This window comes from Mustela nigripes, chromosome 7, assembly GCF_022355385.1.
Source record: "Mustela nigripes isolate SB6536 chromosome 7, MUSNIG.SB6536, whole genome shotgun sequence".
NCBI lineage: Eukaryota > Metazoa > Chordata > Mammalia > Carnivora > Mustelidae > Mustela > Mustela nigripes.
Window position 1 is genome coordinate 66,907,426 of NC_081563.1, and position 24,561 is coordinate 66,931,986.

At 39.6% G+C, this 24,561-nt stretch overlaps 1 protein-coding gene across 1 annotated transcript in view; it reads right to left on the minus strand.

Moving 5' to 3' along the window:
- EML6 (EMAP like 6) overlaps window positions 1-24,561 on the minus strand; it is a 274,904-nt gene that overhangs the window by 111,661 nt on the left and 138,682 nt on the right. Inside the window, exons 8-10 of the mRNA XM_059406072.1 lie at window positions 9,583-9,784; window positions 6,844-6,981; window positions 4,936-5,192 (exon numbers count right to left, since the gene is read on the minus strand). Of these exons, the coding sequence (XP_059262055.1) occupies window positions 4,936-5,192; window positions 6,844-6,981; window positions 9,583-9,784 (597 nt within the window). The remainder of the gene's footprint in view (window positions 1-4,935; window positions 5,193-6,843; window positions 6,982-9,582; window positions 9,785-24,561) is intronic.

Sequence of the window (24,561 nt, forward strand, 5' to 3'; positions counted from 1 at the left end):
CATGCAGCCAAGAATACTATATCCAGCTAGGCTATCATTGAAAATAGAAGGAGAGATTAAAAGCTTCCAGGACAAACAAAAACTGAAAGAATTTGCAAACACCAAACCAGCTCTACAGGAAATATTGAAAGGGGTCCTCTAAGCAAAGAGAGAGCCTACAAGTGGTAGATCAGAAAGGAACAGAGACCATATACAGTAACAGTCACCTTACAGGCAATACAATGGCACTAAATTCATATCTCTCAATAGTTACCCTGAATGTGAATGGGCTAAATGCCCCTGTCAAAAGACACAGGGTATCAGAATGGATAAAAAAACAAAACCCATCTATATGTTGCCTCCAAGAAACTCATTTTAAGCCCGAAGACACCTCCAGATTTAAAGTGAGGGGGTGGAAAAGAATTTACCATGCTAATGGACATCAGAAGAAAGCAGGAGTGGCAATCCTTATATCAGATCAATTAGATTTTAAGCCAAAGACTATAATAAGAGATGAGGAAGGACACTATATCATACTCAAAGGGTCTGTCCAACAAGAAGATTTAACAATTTTAAATATCTATGCCCCCAATGTGGGAGCAGCCAACTATATAAACCAATTAATAACAAAATCAAAGAAACACATCAACAATAATACAATAATAGTAGGGGACTTTAACACTCCCCTCACTGAAATGGACAGGTCATCCAAGCAAAAGATCAGCAAGGAAATAAAGGCCTTAAATGACACACTGGACCAGATGGACATCACAGATATATTCAGAATATTTCATCCCAAAGCAACAGAATACACATTCTTCTCTAGTGCACATGGAACATTCTCCAGAATAGATCACATCCTCGGTCCTAAATCAGGACTCAACCGGTATCAAAAGATTGGGATCATTCCCTGCATATTTTCAGACCACAATGCTCTAAAGCTAGAACTCAACCACAAAAGGAAGTTTGGAAAGAACCCAAATACATGGAGACTAAACAGTATCCTTCTAAAGAATGAATGGGTCAACCGGGAAATTAAAGAAGAATTGAAAAAAATCATGGAAACAAATGATAATGAAAATACAACGGTTCAAAATCTGTGGGACACAACAAAGGCAGTCCTGAGAGGAAAATATATAGCGGTACAAGCCTTTCTCAAGAAACAAGAAAGGTCTCAGGTACACAACCTAACCCTACACCTAAAGGAGCTGGAGAAAGAACAAGAAAGAAACCCTAAGCCCAGCAGGAGAAGAGAAATCATAAAGATCAGAGCAGAAATCAATGAAATAGAAACCAAAAAAACAATAGAACAAATCAACGAAACTAGGAGCTGGTTCTTTGAAAGAATTAATAAAATTGATAAACCCCTGGCCCGACTTATCAAAAAGAAAAGAGAAAGGACCCAAATAAATAAAATCATGAATGAAAGAGGAGAGATCACAACTAACACCAAAGAAATACAAACTATTATAAGAACATACTATGAGCAACTCTACGGCAATAAATTTGACAATCTGGAAGAAATGGATGCATTCCTAGAAACATATAAACTACCACAACTGAACCAGGAAGAAATAGAAAGCCTGAACAGACCCATAACCAGTAAGGAGATTGAAACAGTCATTAAAAATCTCCAAACAAACAAAAGCCCAGGGCCAGACGGCTTCCCGGGGGAATTCTACCAAACATTTAAAGAAGAACTAATTCCTATTCTCCTGAAACTGTTCCAAAAAATAGAAATGGAAGGAAAACTTCCAAACTCATTTTATGAGGCCAGCATCACCTTGATCCCAAAACCAGACAAGGATCCCACCAAAAAAGAGAGCTATAGACCGATATCCTTGATGAACACAGATGCGAAAATACTCAACAAAATACTAGCCAATAGGATTCAACAGTACATTAAAAAGATTATTCACCACGACCAAGTGGGATTTATTCCAGGGCTGCAAGGTTGGTTCAACATCCGCAAATCAGTCAATGTGATACAACACATCAATAAAAGTAAGAACAAGAACCATATGATACTCTCAATAGATGCTGAAAAAGCATTTGACAAAGTACAGCATCCCTTCCTGATCAAAACTCTTCAAAGTGTAGGGATAGAGGGCACATACCTCAATATCATCAAAGCCATCTATGAAAAACCCACCGCAAATATCATTCTCAATGGAGAAAAACTGAAAGCTTTTCTGCTAAGGTCAGGAACAGGGAAGGGATGTCCATTACCACCACTGCTATTCAACATAGTACTAGAAGTCCTAGCCACAGCAATCAGACAACAAAAGGAAATTAAAGGCATCCAAATAGGCAAAGAAGAAGTCAAACTATCACTCTTTGCAGATGATATGATACTATATGTGGAAAACCCAAAAGGCTCCACTCCAAAACTGCTAGAACTTGTATAGGAATTCAGTAAAGTGTCAGGATATAAAATCAATGCACAGAAATCAGTTGCATTTCTCTACACCAATAACTAGTGAGAAGAAAGAGAAATTAAAGAGTCAATCCCATTTTCAATTGCGCCCAAAACCATAAGATACCTAGGAATAAACCTAACCAAAGAGGCAAAGAATCTATACTCAGAAAACTATAAAGTACTCATGAAAGAAATTGAGGAAGACACAAAGAAATGGAAAAATGTTCCATGCTCCTGGATTGGAAGAATAAATATTGTGAAAATGTCTATGCTACCAAAAGCAATCTACACATTTAATGCAATTCCTATCAAAGTACCATCCATCTTTTTCAAAGAAATAGAACAAATAATCCTAAAATTTATATGGAACCAGAAAAAACCTCGAATAGCCAAAAGAATATTGAAAAAAGAAAGCCAAAGTTGGTGGCATCACAATTCTGGACTTTAAGCTCTCTTACAAAGCAGTCATCATCAAAACAGCATGGTACTGGCACAAAAACAGAAACATAGATCAATGGAAATTGAAATAGAATAGAAAGCCCAGAAATAGACCCTCAACTCTATGGTCAACTCATCTTTGACAAAGCAGGAAAGAATGTCCAATGGAAAAAAGACAGCCTCTTCAATAAATGGCATTGGGAAAATTGGACAGCCACATGCAGAAAAATGAAATTGGACCATTTCCTTACACTGCACACGAAAATAGACTCAAAATGGATGAAGGACCTCAGTGTGAGAAAGGAATCCATCAAAATCCTTTAGAAGAACACAGGCAGCAACCTCTTCCACCTCAGCCACAGCAACTTCTTCCTAGGAACATCGCCAAAGGCAAGGGAAGCAAGGGCAAAAATGAACTATTGGGATTTTATAAAAATCAAAAGCTTTTGCACAGCAAAGGAAACAGTTAACAAAACCAAAAGACAACTGACAGAATGGGAGAAGATATTTGCAAACGACATATCAGATAAAGGGCTAGTGTCCAAAATCTATAAAGAACTTAGCAAACTCAACACCCAAAGAACAAATAATCCAATCAAGAAATGGACAGAAGACATGAACAGACATTTCTGCAAAGAAGACATCCAGATGGCCAACAGACACATGAAAAAGGGCTCCATATCACTCGGCATCAGGGAAATACAAATCAAAACCACAATGCGATATCACCTCACACCAGTCAGAATGGCTAAAATTAACAAGTCAGGAAATGACAGATGCTGGCAGAGAAAGGGGAACCCTCCTACACTGTTGGTGGGAATGCAAGCTGGTGCAACCACTCTGGAAAACAACATGGAGGTTCTTCAAAATGTTGAAAAGAGAACTACCCTATGACCGAGCAATAGCACTACTGGGTATTTATCCTAAAGATACAAGCATAGTGATCCGAAGGGGCACGTGCACCCGAATGTTTATAGCAGCAATGTCTACAATAGCCAAACAATGGAAAGAACCTAGATGTCCATCAACAGATGAATAGATCAAGAAGATGTGGTATATATATACACACAATGGAATACTATGCAGCCATCAAAAGAAATGAAATCTTGCCATTTGCGATGATGTGGATGGAACTAGAGGGTATCATGCTTAGCGAAATAAGTCAAGCGGAGAAAGACAACTATCATATGATCTCCCTGATATGAGGAAGTGGAGATGCAACGTGGGGGGTTAAGGGCATAGGAGAAGAATCAATGAAACAAGATGGGATTGGGAGGGAGACAAACCGTAAGTGACTCTTAATCTCTCAAAACAAACTGAGGGTTGCTGGGGGGAGGGGGGTTGTGAGAAGGGGGGTGGGGTTATGGACATTGAGGAGGGTATGTGCTTTGGTGAGTGCTGTGAAGTGTGTAAACCTGGCGATTCACAGACCTGTACCCCTGGGGATAAAACTATATTATATGTTTATAAAAAAATTAAAAATTTTAAAAAATTAGTCAAAGATTACAATACAGAAATTTGTCTTTTATTCCTGCCATTTTAGTATTACAAACTACATGTCACTAAATGTAATAGAAGTCTCATGAAACTCTTCTAAGAGAGATAGTGGAGGTGACAAATAAAAATTGTACTTTCTAAATCTCAATCAGCATGTTTCACCAAATGATATCATAAAGGCTTCCAATTGTGAAGAGCACAAATTTTGGACTAAAACCATTATAGCAAATGAGGACAGCAATCCTCAAATGTTTAGCATTTGGGGGCATTTTTCTAAGATATCTTTCCTTCCAGTTATCTTTAGGCATTCTTTATAACTTCTAGCTCTACATCCTTTGCCCATCATAACCACTACAAATACTTCTGTCCAGTCTGTGCCTTGTCTTTTCATGATCTCTTTCATTGTGCAGTGATTTTTTTATGTTAATATGTTCCAATTTATCAATCTTTTCTTTGAGAGTTTGAGATTTGGTGGTGGTGGGGGGGTGGTCGTGTTTCTGAGAACATTCCTTGCTCTAAGACCATGATGACGTTCTTCTGTATTTACTGTATGTGGTTCAGAGTTTCGATTTGCACAAACATCCAGTGCCTGCAAGACTTACATGGCATCTTGTAGAACAGGCGTTCTCCTGCACCGTCATTAGTCTGCAAGTATTTGCTATCCAAAGACCAGTCAATGTGTGTGATGAAACTAAGGGACTTGCTGCATTCTCCAATCTTCTTGTATCGCTGGGCCACGGCATACACGTCCACTGGGCCATCATTGGATCCCACCGCGAGGTAAGAGCCATCTGGAGAAAATTTCATTTCATGAATGACTTCTTTTCGATCTTTGATATGAACCACTTCTGTCATATCTCTATAAGAATAAAAAGCAGCAATAAAAAGTGATAAGCAGCAAATCAAGAAATAGGAAAACCAAGCCATGTCTCAAAATTTGTATGTCAGAGAAAAAATGGTTTCAAAAGGGAGAGAACACCTATAAGAATTAAAGACTTAACTTTTGAAAAAAGATATAAAATACTCTTTAGTTTCTGCCCCTTTTAGGCAAAATTGACCAATATTTGAAATATCTGGGGCTTCCAAAATAAAACAACAAAAATATTTAATGAAATGCCCATTTTCTTTCATGGTTAATTAGGTATTATTTTCCCCTAAAATTTTTGCCTTAAATTGGGGTTTGTAAAATTATTTAAAAAACACATCCCAGAGAAAAGTAAACTATGTCAAGGTTACTTTTTTAAATACTAAATTCTTATATAATTATTTAATTTTCACCATGAAAGCTCAACAATTCATTTATCAGATCACCCAGATTTTGTATCCCTTCTGATCAGATTCTGGTAAGAACTGCTGCTCTCATTTGAAAGTTGTCACCATATGACAGAATTCTGACTAGCAGGTCCCCTGTGCCAGTACCAACATCTTCTACTCCCAACGAAATCAGTGCACAAATAATGGCAAATATTAGCTTCCACATGATAATTCCCCTCACCTGCTATTACTTATTAATAGCACTATCATTTATTATACATATACTATACACTGTGTATATACTACATGATATAATTTACTATAATATCATCAAACGGGTGTCATCAAACAGGGTTTGGGGGTTTTTAAGGCTTTTTTGGCTTGGGAAATCCATCAAAAGAAATTCAAACAAGAAAAGATCTGGTAATTAGCCATCTTTTCACACATCACTTAGCAGAGAAAGAAAATGTTGCCCACCAACTCAGTAATAAGTTGTGTGTGGCTGGTAAATGAGAATTCAGTGTAATAAACCGTGCCAAGATCATTTCTCAAAGCTATATAGAATCTTCTATGTGCAAAACATGAAGTATCTAATTTACAGCTGCATTTTCTTTCTATAATCACAAATTGTGTAAGCCAGAAAACCGAGTGTGTTTCGAGAATTTACAAGTGTGAGTCATCATTTTTGTCCAGTAAATACAGGATGTTAATAAATATGAAATATTCCATTTAATTTTTCATTATAGATGAAAGAAATCTTTTACTCAAGCTCACCTCTAAAAATCTGGCAGGGCTGGAGACTGCTTTCTCATTTCTTGGCTTCCTAAAAGCCCATAGCCCCTTGGGACCAGATGAGCTTGGGAGCTTATTATTCACCAGATTTTAGAAAGGTTCACGTACAATATATTATGTAACATCCCCAGTAGGAGTTAGGGCAGCACCCCGTATTAAACAAAAATTAATATTTTTGTTGCAAATCACATGATAATTATTCCTATTAAGAGATTAATAGGCAATAAACAGTCACAAATCAGTTCACTGAGTCACAACATCCTGCCAAATGAGTTACCCAAGAGCGGTGGATTTTCAGTGTTTGAACTTGGGAAATACAGTTAGGGGACTGTGTATCTAGAGTTTTCCTATTTGAAAGATTTATTTAAATGCCTTTTTCCCGAAGTCCTGGCATACACCCTGGACAGGAGAACTAGTTTCAACAAGGGAGCATTTCTGACATCATTTTCCGTATTGATACGTGCCTGACTCGGAGCACAATGAAAGAGCCATCCTTCATGCCCAGGGCCAGCTGAGATCCATCGGGGCTGAAGGCCACACTGCGAACTGCTTCCTCCATGTTACAGCGGGCGATCAAGGCGTGGTCGGCCAGGCTCCACAGCCTATGCACAAGAAAAAAGTTGAAAACAAACCCCACTTCTCACGGTGGCAGGCCTCGGTTGCAAGGCCTGTTCACCACTCTGGTGGTGATGACAGCAGAGGACGTACCAACTTCACACCAGTCCTTCCTCGCTGCAGGTCTGGCAATCTGGGAAGGTGTTGAGTTTGTTGCTGGGTCAGTGGCACCATATGAAATACCCAGCAAGAATTCTAAAATGAGGTAACCTTTCCAGAGATTTTGAGATTAATAGAATAAGGACATTTTAAACACTCCTTCACACAAAATCTTGCTATTCTTTTTGGAAATTAAAAATCGTTCTTTATTTATACCAATGGTTGTTAATAACACTTAGGGAAAAAGAAGTACTATTGGATGTTATTATTGTTAGTTTGTTTAAAAAATATATGAGTACCTTTCTAGTAACTGTGTTATTTAAGCAGCTTTAGATCGAAACACGCCTTACTTACTTTTGTTGGCCTCCCTGGAAAGAGAACCTGTCTGAGATGGAGAGGATCAGAAGACACCCTGCCCCTGCCCGGGATGCTCCCATAGTTGGTTGTCTCCAGTCATCCACTGTCATTCCTCACAAGTCCCCTGGGCACCCCACTGCAGACAGGTCCACCATCCTTACTCGGGGCAGATGCTTCACAGTACCCCTGGCTGATGGACACTGCTGCTGGGGAGAAATGGAGGTCGGGCAACAGGTATAGCACCTCAGACTGAGTGAACATGAACTAAACCTTTGAAGATACAAATAAATGTTTATGCTAGTTGTAGTTGGGGTAGCTGACCTCTATCTGTTCGTGGTCCTAAGACTGTCTTCTTTAAACACACAAATAACAGGATCTTCCAGCGGGACCGAGCATCTAGAGGTACCAATAAGTCAGACGTGATGCAGTTTCTCTAAGTGGGCCCTGCCATCAGGACGCATGGAGGCAAGCTCCTTAAAATGAAGAGCTGCACGGCGAAGAGCTCACTGATCCCGGAGGCAGCCTGCATGCAACAGCCTAAAGCTCATGGTAGTCTTGCAATACCTCGTCCATTATTCATAATCTCACGCTGCTTTTAGCCTTGTACTATTTAAAGCAATGTAAGCTTTGCTTTACTAGCATGCAGAAACTATCACTCCCCAGTAGACTGTACCATTCTTATAAAGTCACTCAGCTCATCTTTCTCAAGAAATTAGGACTTAGTCTCTAAAGTTTCAACAATCAGTGTAAAAGAACATTTCTAATTTTAGCCAAATTCATGGTTAAGGGGAAGAAGACTTTCTGACAGTCGGGCCTCCTTGGAGATGTCTGCATTTCTCAGATGCAACAAAGTTGTCAAAAAACAAAAGCCAAAGACTTTCTTGAAATCATTTCTATAGGATGAGTATAAATCGAGTATCTCAGGTGCTCGAGTAACTTGGTGGCATCATTTTGCCTGCTCAGGGAAGGTCCGGAGTCAAGAAAGGAAAAGGCAGAGAAGAGGGCTTGGTTGAGGAAAGAGAAACTTAAACCAAATAAACATGTATGCCACATGGAGACACAAGTGTGTGTTTACTGATTTTAGATTGATGGGGCTTCAGTGCTTGATAGAGATCACAAAATGGATTTACTTCTGGATTTACATGCCACTAATGAGTATACTGTGCCTTGGTCAGATTCATAGACATGAAGAACCAGAGCAGGGGAGAAGCAGGAGCCTCCAATCTAGTCTACAATGGTCTAATTTAGATATTAGAGCCCAGAAGCAGTAATCAATCAACCAGTTGATCCAGCAGCCTGTCTCACCCACTAGCACGCACTCTTCGGCCTGCTTGTCATGGGGCACATTTAAAGGTCAGCAGCAAATACAGAAATACTCAAGTCAGTGGAACAGCCTTCCTCACACACATCTAATTCCTATGTTTAGCCCTTCAACAGTCACAGAGACATTCAAAGTATGCTCATTTTGTTCATTTTACATAATGCTGTGCTCTCAAAAAACAAAACAAAACAACAACAAAAAACAAAAAAAAAAAAACCCACAAACGATCCACAGCAAGAATCTTTGAGGCCCTAATAAAATTTCCTGTCTTCTTAGGAACCAGTGCTTTCCTTTCATTTGAGGACAATGTTCAAAATTCCATCTGAGAATTTGCAAAGAAATAGTTGTTTCCTCACACTGAAGACAACTTTGAAAATTAGAATTTAAGTTTTGATGAAGACAAACTCATGAATTCACCAGTGGAGATGAATGTCTATAACAAAAGTGTAAAATGCTGTGCGCAGTCCCCTGAGGAAGACCCAACACATGAGGGGGAAGTATGATCTTACCACAAAGAGATGCCCTTAGCTCACCGTCAACTGAAAGAGAACCAGGAGTCTAACTAGTAGCAGTGTATTTTCACTCTGCAGAGCATTTTCGTGACTTAAGATGGAGCCAAAGAAAGAGAGCAACAACAAAATGCTAAGAAGCCAAGCGTTGTTGAGCTAAATGTCTCAACATTCTACTTGAAACCTATGTGGTTCTGTACTGTGGTTTATCCTTCTTTTGAGTAACATGCAAATTTGGGCAAAATAAATCTGTTATCCCAAGGCAGCCAAGGAGAGGCTAGCCATCATTGCCAGGGCCTCACCTGACAGAACGGTCGTCACTGCCTGTCACAGCTAGTGGCTTCTTGGGGTGCAGGGCCAGCGCCCAGAGCTCCCCCTCACAGTGGCCTTGCAGGATCAGCATCGGCTTGTCTCTTTCGCGCACGATCACTTCAAATATCTCACTGTCCTGGGTCCCTGCTAGCAGGCGGTCTGCCTTCCAGCACACGCTCCGGATAGAGAGGCCTGGCGAAAATAAAGAAACAAAATAAAAACATATTCACACCATTTGTAAATCAAGAAAAACACCTGAACATCCTATCACCCAGGATAGCACCTAACGCAACGCATCTTAAAAATGCCTGAAGGATTATGGACACTGGGGAGGGTATGTGCTATGGTGAGTGCTGTGAAGTGTGTAAACCTGGCGATTCACAGACCTGTACCCCTGGGGCTAATAATACATTATATGGTTATAAAAATATTAAAAAATAAAAAAAATTCAATTTAGGTAATCTAAAAAAAAAAAAAAAAAAAAATGCCTGAAGGAGAAATGTCAACTCCACACACTATTCTGTATTATTTGCCATTTCCTTCCACACGTTGATCATTTATCCTGCCCCTTGCAAGCTAGATTTTACACGGGAGTAATCACTCCCAACTGACGTGGGGTAACTATGTGCTTTTACATCAGGATGTATTTTAAATACTACATCTTAAAATGAGTATGAGGAGAAATTGGTGTTTATGAAAACCTGTCCCTTTTTGAAATAATGTACTTCTGATTTGCTATGGAAAAGTTAGGAGTCACTTCAATCTTTAGGATACTAACACTATATTAAACTTACATGCGGGCGATACTACAGAATGGTTAATTGCCATATTAGACAAGTTTACTATGTAGTTGATCAGGACCTAGACACATTTTGCTGGATAAACAGATGTACCATGTCGCAGAAATATGCAAATGAAACTAATTTCAGTTGCAAAATACCATCAAACATTTGTCAGTGAAGATGCTATTCTTCTCCGACTTAACATTTTATACAGTCCTCTCTAAAAGCACAGTACTCCTTTGAGGTACAAACTACCACCTCAAGAGTGCATACTCTCCAGGCAGGTCTTCATTTGCCTACCTGATTTTTTATTTCTTGGACTTCTTGTGGTCTGTTTTGTTCTTTACCAGGTAATTATTTACTTAGTGCATTTTCTCATGTCTGAATTAGAAATACAGACAGAATCCTGCTTTCACAACTACTTTAAATAAGGCAGGGATGTGATAAGCTTTGAGATCTTAGTTGTCTCCCTAGTGGGCTTTGTCTCTGGTATAGAAAGTGCCAAAAGTCAGAGCACAGGGTTTTAGTTCTGCTCTAGACCTGATTGGCCAGACACACCAGAGAGTGTTCCTTTCTTTCTGGAAACCAGTTTTTCTCTGCATTAAATGCAGACTGTCATTATGGAGACTATGTAACTCATCATCCAAGTTGAAACTACTTTGAAAGACAAATTAAATTTACATACTTATTTTAAAAAGGATTTTATTTATGTGTAGAGAGAGAGTGAGCATGTGCACACAAGCAGGGGGAACAGCAGGGAGAGGGAGAAGCAGACTCCCTGCTGACCAGGGAGACTGAGGTGGGGCTGGATTCCAGGACCCCAAGATCATGACCTGAGCTGACAGCAGACGCTTAACAGACAGAGTCACCCTGTCATCCCATAAATTTACATACTTTAAAAATATTTAGTTTTTAACCAAGAAAGCAACTTTACTGTGTTGAAATGAATAGTTCTATCAAAATATTTTCAAAAACAAAATTATGACACTTTATTACAAAGTGATAAGTTCAGAACAGAGGGATGAATAGGCAAGGCACAGAGGATTTCCAGGGTGGTGAAAACCTTCTGAAAGACACTATAATGGTGGATGCATGTTATTATACATGTGTCAAAACCCACATAATCTGTAACACTGGGAGTGAGCTCTAATGTGACCGATGGGCTTTGAGTGATGATATGCCAGTGTAGCCTCCCCCACTGTAACAGCTGTACCACTCTGGTGGGAATGTTGATAGTCAGGAAGGTTGTGCATGTGCGGTGGCAGGGGGTCTAGGAGAAATCTCTGTACCTTCCATTCAATTTTGCTGTGAACCTAAAACTGCTCTAAAAAAATTAAGTCTACAAAAACCATGCTAAGCCAAATGGGATGCTGGGACAAAAGAACGGTTAACTGGGGGTATATAGACACGTGAATTATAATCCTCACCTTAACCAACTCACAGTGGTCTTAAAAGGATCCAATGAAAGGATGTATTTATTTACAAAAAAAGTATTTTTTAAGGGCACAAGGCCTTTTTTTTTTCTTTAAGCATGCAGTTAACTCTTTCCCCTTGCTCTGAATTCACTTTATGTGTCTTGAAATGGAAACGGTACATAGGTTGATTTATTATTCCCACTTTGAGTAGTAAGGAGGGATACCCTGGCAACAGCTAGTTCAGGGTCAGTCACTCAAAACCCTGCCAGCAAACATCATGATGGGCTTTCAAGGTTGAAAAGGACAGATACATGGTGAAAGCAGCCAGGGTAAGATTGCAGAATGAGAGGGCAGGCAGCTCAGCTGTGGAGGAAACTCTGCTTTGCAGCAACAATGTTATTATTATTATTTTTTAAAGCATTAGTGATTTTTTTTAAAGATTTTATTTATTTATTTGACAGAGATCACAAGTAGGCAGAGAGAGAGAAAGGGAAGCAGGCTCCCTGCTGAGCAGAGAGCCCAATGTGGGACTCGAGCCCAGGACCCTGGGATCATGACCTGAGCCAAAGGCAGAGGCTTTAACCCACTGAGCCACCCAGGCGCCCCAGCAACAATCCTTTTGCCGTGTCTCTTTCTTGTCCTTCTCTTTTCACACTTTTCCAGAGCTTTAGTTACCATTTGCTAATTAACATATCCCTATTTCTGTTATAGGCTTTGTATCACTTACTATTTTATTACAGAAGAGATTCAACACTTGGTTCTTCAGAAACAGGAAGTAAAGAGGAATATTAATTCTTTTTTTAAAAACATATTTTATTTATTTGAGAGAGAGAGATCGAGCACAAGTGAAGAGCAGAGGCAGAGGGAAAGGGAGAAGCAGACTCCCCGCTAAGCAGGGAGCCCTAGGCAGGGCTCCATCCCAGGACCCCAAGATCATGACCTGAGCTGAAGGTAGATGCTTAACCCACTGGGCCACCAAGGCACTCCAGGAATATTAATTCTATTCCAACAGCAGCAAAAAACATCAAATAATTTACTTTTTATTACATTTATTGTCCATTTCCTCTCACTAATGTCTGTGAATACAAGAATTTTCTCAGTTGTATACACTGTTGTATCCTCAATACTTAGCCAGTGTCTGCATGTAGTATATGCTCAATAAAAATGACCAAATGAACTAAAACATCAGAATCACAATCATTTCTTGTGTTCTTGGAAATACCAAGAAATAAATGATAACATCCCTATCCTCAATGAAAACATTGAAAGAAGGAGGGATATATTCATTCGTTTATTCAAACATTTTTTATTAAGTACCTACTATGTGCCCAAGACTAGGGATTGGATAGTGAATAAGTCAGGTTCACGCCCTATTGGGAGTTTATTTACATTCTAAGGAGGAGCAAGACATGTGTAAGCAGATATTTACACACACACACACACACAAAATTAAAATCCTATATACAAGATCCTAGGTCAAGACAGAGACATAGGATGGTCCTGAATTCACTCCTCCCATGGACACACCTATTTAAAGCTACATATGGAATAATTTCCCCTGGAAGAAACTCAAAAATAACTGAATGATTCATATATATCAGGCGAACAAAGAAAAACAAAGAAAAAAAATCTCACATCAAAATGAATAGGGGTGGCTGAGACACAATCTTGCTATAAGTCCCACCCTTGAGCATCAACCCACAACTGGCAGCAAGCTCACAAGTTGGAGCTTCTTTCTGAGGAGTGAAAGTTTTGAAGCCCACATCTGATACCCCAATATTTAAGACCCCCACCTGAGAGAAAAGCTTCCAAAATATCTGGCTTTGAAAGCCATTAGCACTTGTATCCACAGGATCCACAAGGCTATAACAAATTAAAAAATAGTGGGCTCACTGTGACTATTCTCCAGGGCCCAGTATAGAAGAAGCTGAAATGCTCCTCCTTAGAAGTAAACAATGCCCAGAGACAATTTGCTTAACATTTCAGGGACTATTTGCTTAACATTTCGGTCTGAAGAGCAGGCATCTAATCTAATACACATCTAGAGACCCACTGAAATACTCTTCAAAGACTGAGGAGGCTACATTTGCACTCTCCCTCTGCTTTGTTCCCCACTTGCTGCTATGTCCTGTGCCACAAGGGGCACCAAGGTTTTCATGACTACTGCCCAAAAGTCACCCCTTGACCTCCCAGCTTGGGAGGCCAGCAGTACCTACATTCATGGATCCCACAGGACTGTGACAAATAAAGAAACAGTTCTTAATCAGCTATCCCCTAAGGCACAGCAGAGACAGAGCAGACGGAGATGCCCAGTCTCTCTATGGAAGAGGCCTATTAATTTATCTTCATAACTGTGGCCTGAGGGGCCAACCTCTAAATAAATACACATCTAAGGGTTGGCTTAGTGAGATCAGTGGGTATCATCTTTGCATTCTCCCTATGACCTATCCCAGGTCATCAGTGTCTCCAAGAACAGAGGTTATGCTCAGATCTGGCACCCCAGCTTTTGTGGCTGGCCCCTAGAGGATACATCTCTTGATAGCCTGGTTCTGAAGGCTACCAGAGCTTGTGTTCACAGGTTCAGTGGCATGGTAAGCAAACAAACAATTCTTCACTAGCTGTTGCCCCAGGGCTCAGTGCAGAGAGAACCAACAGAAATGCCCATCTTCTGCTCTTTACCTGAAAGAGGTATACGTACATACTTTAAAAGCTGCTGTCTGGGGTGCCTGGGTGGCTCAGTGGGTTAAGCTGCTGCCTTCAGCTCGGGTCATGATCTCAGGATCCTGGGATCAAGTCCCGCATCAGGCTCTCTGCTCAGCAGGGAGCCTGCTTCCTCCTTTCTCTCTCTGCCTGCCTCTCTGCCTACTTGTGATCTCTCTCTGTCAAATAAATAAATAAAATCTTAAAAAAAAAAAAAAAAAAGCTGCTGTCTGGGGTCTGGCTTCCAATCAGACTGAATATAGATGCCAACTAAGATCCTTCCCTTTGAGACACTGACAGGTCTTGGTACACCCTCAATTACTGGGAATGACAAAGAACCAAGTAGGCCGTTAATACAATCACAAAGGTTTGATGGGCAGTCAAGAGCTACGGGAAGGGTAGAACAGTAAGACTCACCTACATGAGGCCATCTCTTTAAGACCAGGAGAGGCGGACATTTTATCTAATGTAGAGAAACCAATAAAGAGAGTAAAAAAAAAAAAAAAAAAAAAGAACAAATAGAAGAATATGTTCCAAATGAAAGAACAAGATAAAATCTCAGAAAAAGACTGCAGTGAATTGGAAATAAGTCATTTACCGGACAAAGAGTTCAAAAGAACAGTCCTACAGATACTCCCTGAGCTCAGGGGAACAAAACATGAACAAAGTGAGAATTTCAACAAAGAAATAAAATATGTAAGAAAATACCAAACAGAAATCACAGAGATGAAAACAATAACTGAACTGAATAATATACTAGAGGGGTTCAACAGGACACTAGATGAAGAAGGAGAAAGTTCAGTAAACTCAGAGGGCAGGAGAACACATCCAATCAGAGCAGCAAGAAGGAAAAAAAAAAAAAAAGAATGAAGACAGGTTAAGGGATTTATGAAACAGTCCCAAGTAGACTAACATTGATATTATAAGGGTCCTAGAAGAAAAGGGAGACAATGGGCCAGAAAACTCATTTGCAGAAATAAAGGGTGAAAATTTCCCTCACATGAGGAAGTAAACAGACATTCAGATCCAGGAAGCAGAGAGTTCCATATAAGATGACCCAAAGAAACCCATACCAAGACATCCTATAATTAAAATCTCAAAAGTTAAAGACAAGGAGAAACTCTTAAAAGCACCAAGAGAAAAATAATCTGTTTTGTACAAGGGAAGTCCCATTAAGACTATAAGCAAATTTTCAAAATAAACTCTGCAGGCCAGAAACTTTACAGGGAATGGCACAATATATTTAACTTGCTGAAGAAAAAAAGTGCCAACTAAAAATACTCTACCTGACAAAGTCATCCTTCAGAATTGAAGGAGAGATGAAGACTTTTTCAGGCAATCAAAAGCTAAAAGATTTCATCACCTTTAGAAGAGCCTGACAAGAAATGTTTGAGGGACTTCTTTAAGTTGAGATAAAAGGGCACCAATCAATAATAGGAAAAGATACGAAAGTATAAATTTCACTGGTAAAGGTAAATATAGAGTAAAATTCAGAATAACTTAATGTTGTACAGGGGGTAGCTTAATTACGTATAAAAATAGGATGAAAGTTAAAAGACAAAAGTACTAAAAACAACTACAATAATTTGTTAATAGACAAAAAAAAAAGATGTAAGTTGTGACATCAAAAACAAAAGATGGGAGAGAGGAGTAAAAATGTAAAGCTTTAGAAGGTATTCAAACTAAAACTATTAACTTAAAATAGACTGTTGTAAGTTGGTTTAGAAAAGCCTCATGGTAACCACAAAACAAAACTATAGTAGATACAGTAAAGATAAAGGAATCTACGCATACCACTACACTACAGAAAATCCTCAAATCACAAAGGAACAGAGCAAGAGAAGAACAAAGGAGTTACAAAATGCCAGAAAACAATTAACAAAACAATAGTAACTAATCTATCAGTGATTACTTTAAACATAAATGGGCAAAATACTCCAAACCAAGGACATAGGGTGGATAAAAAAAATGTGTTGCCTAAAATGGACTCACTTTCAGATGTAAGAACACACAAAAACTAAAAGTAAAGGGATAGAAAAAGGTGTTCCATGCAAACAGAAACCAAAAGAAATCTGGTATACCCATACAAAATAGGTTTGAAAACAAAGACTGTAATAAGAGACAAAGAAGGTCATTATATCGCAATAAAAGTGTCAATCCAGCAAAAGGATATATTTGTAAATGTTTATGTACACATCAGAAAAGAACCAGGATATATAAAGCAAATATTAACAGACCGAAGGAAGAAATGGACAGCAATACATTACAGTAGCAGACTTTAATACCCTACTTCCATCAGTGCATAAATCTTCCAGACATTTAATCAATATGGAAACATTCGACCCAATGGACTTATAAGACTTTTAAAGAACATCCCATCTGAAAGCAACACAGTACACATTATTCTCAAGTACACATGGAATATTCACTAGGATAGATTGTATATTAGGGCACAAAATGAATCAATAAATTTAAGAAGATGGAAATCCTATCAGGCATCTTTTCTGACCACAATGGTATGAAAGTAGAAATCAATGAGAAGAACAAAACTGGAAAATCTGCACATATGTGAAGATTAAACACACTACTGAATAACCAATGGGTCCAAGAAGAAATCAGAAGAGAAATAAAAAAAAAAAAATGGAAATAGAAATACAATATACCGGGACGCTTGGGTGGCTCAGTTGGTTAAGCAGCTGCCTTCGGCTCAGGTCATGATCCCAGCATCCTGGGATCGAGTCCCATATCGGGCTCCTTGCTCCACAGGGAGCCTGCTTCTCCATCTGACTCTGCCTTCCACTCTGTCTGCCTGTGCTCGCTCTCGCTCGCTCTCTGACAAATAAATAAAATCTTTAAAAAAAAAAAAAAGAAATACAATATACCAAACCCTAGGAGAGGCAACAAGGGCAGTTCTAAGAGCAGAGTTCACAGTGAGAAAAGCCTATATTAAATAACAAGTTATTAAATTAACAACCTAAATGTATAGTTCAAGGAACTAGAAAAAGAAGAACAACTGAAGTTCGAAGTTAGGAGAAGGAAGGAAATAAAGATCTGAGCAGAAATAAATAAGGTAAGAGACTAATAAGAAATAGAAAATCTCAGTGAAACTGAGCTGTTTTTTTTCTTTCTTAAAGATAAGCAAAATAGACAAACCTTAAGTCAGACCTACCAAGGAAAAAGAGAGGACCCAAATAAAATCCAAAATGAAAGAGAAGACATAACTGACACTACAGAAATACCAAGGATCAAAAGAGACCTCTAAGAAGAGATAAATGTATACAAATTGGACAAACTAAAAGAAAGGGAAAAGTTCCTAGAAACATCCAACTTACCAAAACTAAATTATGAAGAAGTAGAAAATATGAACAGACCAATAATGACTAAAGAGATTGAATCAGTAATCAAAAACATCCCAGCAAAGAAAAGCCCAGTATCAAAAGGCCTCACTGGTGAATTCTACTACACATTTAAAGAAGAATTAATATTAATCCCTCTGAAATGTTTCCCAAAAATGTATGAGGAGGAAACCCTTCCAAACGGATCTTATGAGATATCAAAATCCTGATATCAAAATCAAACATGTCACAAGAAAATTATAACCCAATTTCCCTGATAAACATAGATGCAAAAATTTGCAAATATTAGCAAACCAAATTCAACAATACATTAAAAGGTTCATATACCATGATCAAGAGGGATTTATTCCATGGATGTAAGTATGGTACGGCATCTGCAAATTGGATACAAATTATGATATACCCCATTAACAAAATAAAGGATTTAAGTCATATGATCATCTCAATAGATACAGAAAAAGCATCTGACAAAATCAGTATTCATTTATGATAAAAACTCTCAACAAAGAAAATAGAGAGGGAATGTACCTCAACATAACAAAGGCCACATATGACAAGTCTATAGCTGACATGATACTCCATGCTAAAAAGCTCAAATCTTTTTTCTAAGATGAGGAACAAGACAAGCTTGCCCACTCTTGTCACTTTTGGAACAAGTATTTGGAAATCTTACTCAGAGCAACTAGGTAAGAAAAAGAAATAAAAGGCATCCAAATTGGAAAGGAAGAAGTAAAACTGTCACTATTTGCAGATAACATGATTCAATATATAGAAAACCCTAAAGATCACAAAAAGAGTCAGAACTAATGAATTCAGTGAAGGTGCAGGATAAAAAATCAACACCCCAAAATCAGCTGCATTTGTATATGCTAAAAGTGAGAGAAATTAAGAAAACAAATCCATCTGCAGCTGCATCAAAAAGAATAAAATACCTAGAAACAAAATGTTTAATTATCCCAGAGAGAGAAAGAGAGAGAATGTAGGGGTGGGAGAAAGGCAGCGGGAAAAAAGAAAGAAACTCAAGCAGACTCTGCTCTGACCATGGAGTCCAATGTGGGGCTCAATCCCAGCACTAACAGATCATGACCTAAGCAGAAACCAAGAGTCTGATGCTCAGTCAGCTGTGCCACCCAGGCAATCCTACCCAGGAATAATTTTGACTGAGAAAGTGAAAGACCTGTAGACTGAAAATTATAAGACACTGATGAAAAAAAACTAAAGATGACACAAATCAGTGGAAAGATATTCCATGCCCATGCACTGGAAGAAGATTGTTAAAATACATAGAATGCCTATATCATTATACTACACAAAGTAATCAGTATTAAGGCAATCCCAATCAAAACTCTCTTTCTCGTGGAAAAAAATAAATGCCATTTTTTATGGAGTAAACAATCCTAAAATTTGTTGTATGGAAACACAAAAGACCCTGAGTAGCCAAAACAATCTTAAGAACAAAGCTGGAGGCAACATGCTCCCTGAATTCAAATTCAGTTACAAAGCTATAGTAATCAAAACAGGGTGGTATTGGCACAAAAAGAGATACAGAGATCAAAGGAACAGAAAGTTCAGAAATAAGCCCACCTATATATGGTCAATTAATTTATCACAAAGGAGTCAAAAATACACAAAGGGAAAGGAATAGTCTTTTCAATAATTGGTGCTGGGAAGACTAGACAGCCACATAAGGAAGAATGCTATCATATATCACACACTACAATTAACTCAAAATGAATTCAATAACAAAAGAGTTGAAACCATAAAACTAGAAGAAACATGGGCAGTAAACTCTCTGAAATCATTCTTGGCAATAATTTTTTGGCTCTGACACCAAAAGTAAAGGCAACAAAACAAAAATAAATAAGGGGGAAGACATCAAACTAAAAGGTTTCTACATAGCAAAGGAAGTAAAAGCAAGATGAAAAGGTAACCTACCAAATGAAGAAAATATTTGCAAATCATGTTTGATAAAAAGATCAATATCCAAAATATATAAATAACTCATGCAGTTCAAGCAAAAAAATAAAAACTCCAATTTAAAAATGGGCAGAGGATTTGAGTAAACATTTCTCCAAAGAAGACATCCAGATAGCCAACAAGTACATGAAAAGGTGCTCAGAATCATTAATGATCCAGGAAATGCAAAACAAAATAAGAATGAGATATCACAGGACACCTGGGTGGCTCAGTTGGTTAAGCAGCTGCCTTCGGCTCAGGTCATGATCCCAGCGTCCTGGGATCGAGTCCCACATCGCGCTCCTTGCTCGGCAGGGAGCCTGCTTCTCTCTCTGCCTCTGCCTGCCATTCTGTCTGCTTGTGCTCGCTCTCTTTCCCTCTCTCTCTGACAAATAAATAAAATCTTAAAAAAAAAAAAAAAAGAATGCAATATCACTGCACAGTGGCTATCATTAAAAGAGATAAATGACATGTACTGGTGAGAATATGGAGAAAAGGGAACCCTTGTGTACTGCTGCTGGAAATGTAAATTGGTGCAGTCACTGTGGTAAGAAACATGGAGGTTTCTCAAAAATTAAAAATACAACTAACATATGATCAAGCAATTCTACACATAGATATTTACCCAAAGGAAACAAACCACTAATTCTAAAGAAAAATGAAACCCCATGTTCACTGCAGCATTATTTACAAGAGGCCAATTCCATGTTCGGGCTACGTGTTAATCGATGGATGAATAAATAAAGAAAATGGGGCATACACACACAGTGGAATGCTACTCAGCCATAGAAAAGGAAGTCTTGCTGATGAGGGAGCAGGAGGCTGGCTGAGGCCAGGGCGAAAGCTGGCACCTTGCACCCCCTCTCCACCCACTCCCCTCCGTAATATGTGTGGCATTCCTCAGGCACCCCTGACTGCCATATAACAATAAATAGTTAACTTGCAGAGATCACAGTCCTGCAGGACAGGAATCTCCCTTGCTCTACAGATGTCCTAGAGATCTACAAACAGGGAGGTTACCTTATCAATAGCACAAATTTCCAGAGGCAAATAACTCTCAGTTCCTCAAGCCCTAATGTCTCCCTCTCCCCATAAACTGGAGGAGGCTGAGGTAGAAGGGAATGTAAATGATAGCAGGATCATAACACCCCACCAAGAATCTCCCAACTATCTTGATGTTAATGCCTGACCTAAAGACGACATTGATCAGGCCACAAGGGCAAGGCCTCCTCCCGGAACTTGTAGGCCCTCTTTAACATATGAAAACTCTGTTGAAACCTCCCATCCCTTCAACAACCCCCCAACTGCAAGGTATATAACCTGCCATCCCTCTCAACCCAGGGCAGCAGCTCTTCCTGCCCACAGGTCCTGTCCCCGTGCTTTAATAAACCACCATTTTGCACCGAAGATGTCTCAAGAATTCTTTCTTGGTCATCGGCTCTGGACCTCAGCCCACCGAACCTCACCTAGGTTCTAGAACTTCATCATTGCCATTTGGGACAACATGGGTGGATCTTGAGGGCATTATGCTAAGTGAAATAAGTCAGAGAGAGGGGCACCTGGATGGCGCAGTCAGTAAGCATCCGACTCTTGGTTTCAGCTCAGGTAATGATCTCAGGGTCCTGAGACTGAGCCCTGCTCAATCTGGGCTCCGTGCCCAGTATGGAGTATGCTTGAATTTCTCTCCTCCTCCCCCTCTCCCCTTAGCTCTTTCTCTCTCAATAAATAAATCTTTTTTTTTTTTTAGTCAGATAAAGATAAATATTATACAAACTCACTTGTGTGTGGAACATAAAAAGCAAACAAGCAGCAAAAAACCAAAAACTCCTGAATTCACTGGTACAAAAAACAGATGGGTGGTTGCCCAGATGGGGGGCAGAAGGTAGGCAAAAGGGGTGAAGGTGATCAAAGGATACAAACATGGTTATAAAATCGCTAAGTCCTGGGGATGTAATGAACAGCATAAAGACTGTAGGTTCATAATACTGCGTTGTATATTTGTAAGATGCTAAGAGAGGAGACCTTAAAAGTTCTTGTTAAAAGAAAAAATGGTAGCTATGTGGTAGTAGGTGTTAATTAGACTCATTGTGGTGATCGTTCTGCAACATATGCATATATTACATCATTATGTACACCTGAAATGAGTATGTCAACTGTACCTCAATAAAAATGATATACACATACAGATATACACACAGATCCCAGCAATGTGTTACAGAGTTTAACCGTCATTGAAATATTTCAACCACAATCCTTTCATAATTCCACTGATTGTCTTCCAGACTTACCCTTCCAGAGAGGGCCTGGCACCTATGGCTGTCCGCTAAGCCTGAGCACGCCGGCCCCTTTCCCATGGCCTCCAACCGCATGTCCTGCTCCATGAGGCTAAATAACATGAAAACCGAAATTTCTCCCCAAGATCTGATACTGTATTTGGTCCAGTATACAAACATCTGTTTTTTCCCCACCACCCCAACTATTTTTATCCTGCTCATTTCGAGGAAGAAATTCAGCAAGGTACAAGAATACGGTAACAAACAGTCCACCACCTGGAATTGCCAAATGTTAACATTTTCGAAAGGTTTGCTTTGTCTTTTTGAAAGAGGTTTAGGAACAAAGAAAAATTTTCCAACTCAACAAAGATGGAGGAGCAAGTCAAGTTACACAGCACTCGCTGTGTTTTCAGACTGTGACCAGAGAGTTCTTGCATTCCACCATAGGGCCTATGGGATCTGGCAAGGAGAGGGCCAGAAAACAAGAGACCGAGAGGCCGAGTTTGAGGATGCCACCCCTGTTTTCCCCTTAGCCCCTGGCAATCTGTGTTTCATAGCAGATTTCCACCGGACTAACCAACATATGGAGAGGCTTCAGAGAAGGAAAAGGAAATAGAGTAAAATTGATATGGATTATTTCTGACTAAAGATGGGCAGAGGGCGAAGGAGAGAGATGGAGGGAAGGAGTTATTACATTTCCATTATTTACAACATAAACTTCATGAGATGTAAACATTTTCTCTCAGAGATCAACTCAGCCTCTCTGCAAATACTCATTGTTTCCAAGAGATAAACTGTATTTTGTTACATCAGACAAGTCAGCCCCAGAGGTCTACCTCAAAAGACAGATAGGACACTGGGCTACTCTGACTTCCAAGGTAACTGTTGAAAACAGGAATCACGACCTGAAAACACCTCAGTGGACAGAACTGTGTTCAGGTTGCCTAATAACATCCTGCTTGCACCCTTTCTAAACCTAACTGCTGTTCTGCATGCAACACTGGTGATGAGAAGGCAGAGTCTCTTCTGGGTACATTCTGGAGAGACCCTGGCATGTGGCGGATCCCTGCAGGGGTCTCACGATATTGCCCTTCTCCTGGCTGTTGCGACTTGGTTTTAACTTCCCTGACACATATGCAGAGAACAGTAGTGTAATTGTGGTTTCCTAACCGGACTGCCCAAGATGGCCACTGCACTGAGAAATTAAGCTGTCTTTGCTTTTTGTCTTCTGCTGTGGGAGTCCAAACAACATAAGGTATTACTTAGAATATGGTTAGAAATCTGCCAATAATAAACAGAACGGCAAGAAAAATCATCCTAATCATTTAAAGCCACAGAAGTGCTCTTTTCTTCTAGATAAGTGCATGTTTCAAAGGCTTTCGACTGCACGAGCTGAAGGCATTTTGCTGAATTAGAGAGGTGGCCTTCTCGGACAATCTTCTGAGAAATGTGGGGCTCTGGCCTGTGCTTGGTCCAGACAGCCAGCAGATGGCAGTAAAGAGCAACCACCCACTTAAAAATCATCAAAGGCAAAGACCACAATCTCAACAGCCTCTTGTCACCACCGCTTTTGTATTCAGACCAGAGAGTGGTAAGTAGCATCTTTCTAATTCTTTCGTTTCGGTGAATGTCCTCAAACCAGGGCATGAGGAGATCTAGTCCATGAGTATTATGAGTATCAACCCAGACCTAAAAGACACTGGTTATTTTTCATTGGTTCACTGAATAGTTAAGTACACAGACTGGACTTACAAGCCAGCCCCGGCCCCTCCCAGCGTGATATGGCAGGCTACTCAGTTTTTCCAATCTTCAGTTTCCCTGTCTGTGAAGTGGAGAGAATATCGGCACTCATACTTCACAGCGCTGTTATGAGGAATGGATACAATCATATTTAAACACTTGACCCACGGTCTGGCACTTGGGAAATTAATAAATATGAGTTATTATTATCTTAACCAGCAAGTCTGTATTCTCCTCAGCAGAGAGCAACTTGCTATATATGCAGTCAGGTTCCAGCCCCAGGCAGCATTACCCCAGGAACGATGAAAAAGTTGCAGCATTTGCCTTCCCTGGAGACTCTTTGTTCCCTCCCTGTGCTACCTACAACTTCGTGTTGGGGTTTGTTGTTCTGATGGGCTGGCGCCACAGACTCTTAGAAGGAAAGGCTATGGTCCGACACACAAAGACAGAACGAACTATATGAGGAATAAAATTATCTTTCCCCTCAATTATTTGGCCTGAGAAGGGAAGATGGGGTGTGTGTAAGTGTGTGTTACATACTAGTGTTTTTAAACCTAGGCCACAGCAAGGTGCCTAAAGTAGATACTCCAATCCTCATGGTGCACCATAGTCTACGTGAAAAGTGCTTTTAAAAATATGCGGGACGGGGGCGCCTGGGTGGCTCAGTGAGTTAAAGCCTCTGCCTTCAGCTCTGGTCATGATCCCAGGATCCTGGGATGGAGCCCCGCATCGGGCTCTCTGCTCAGC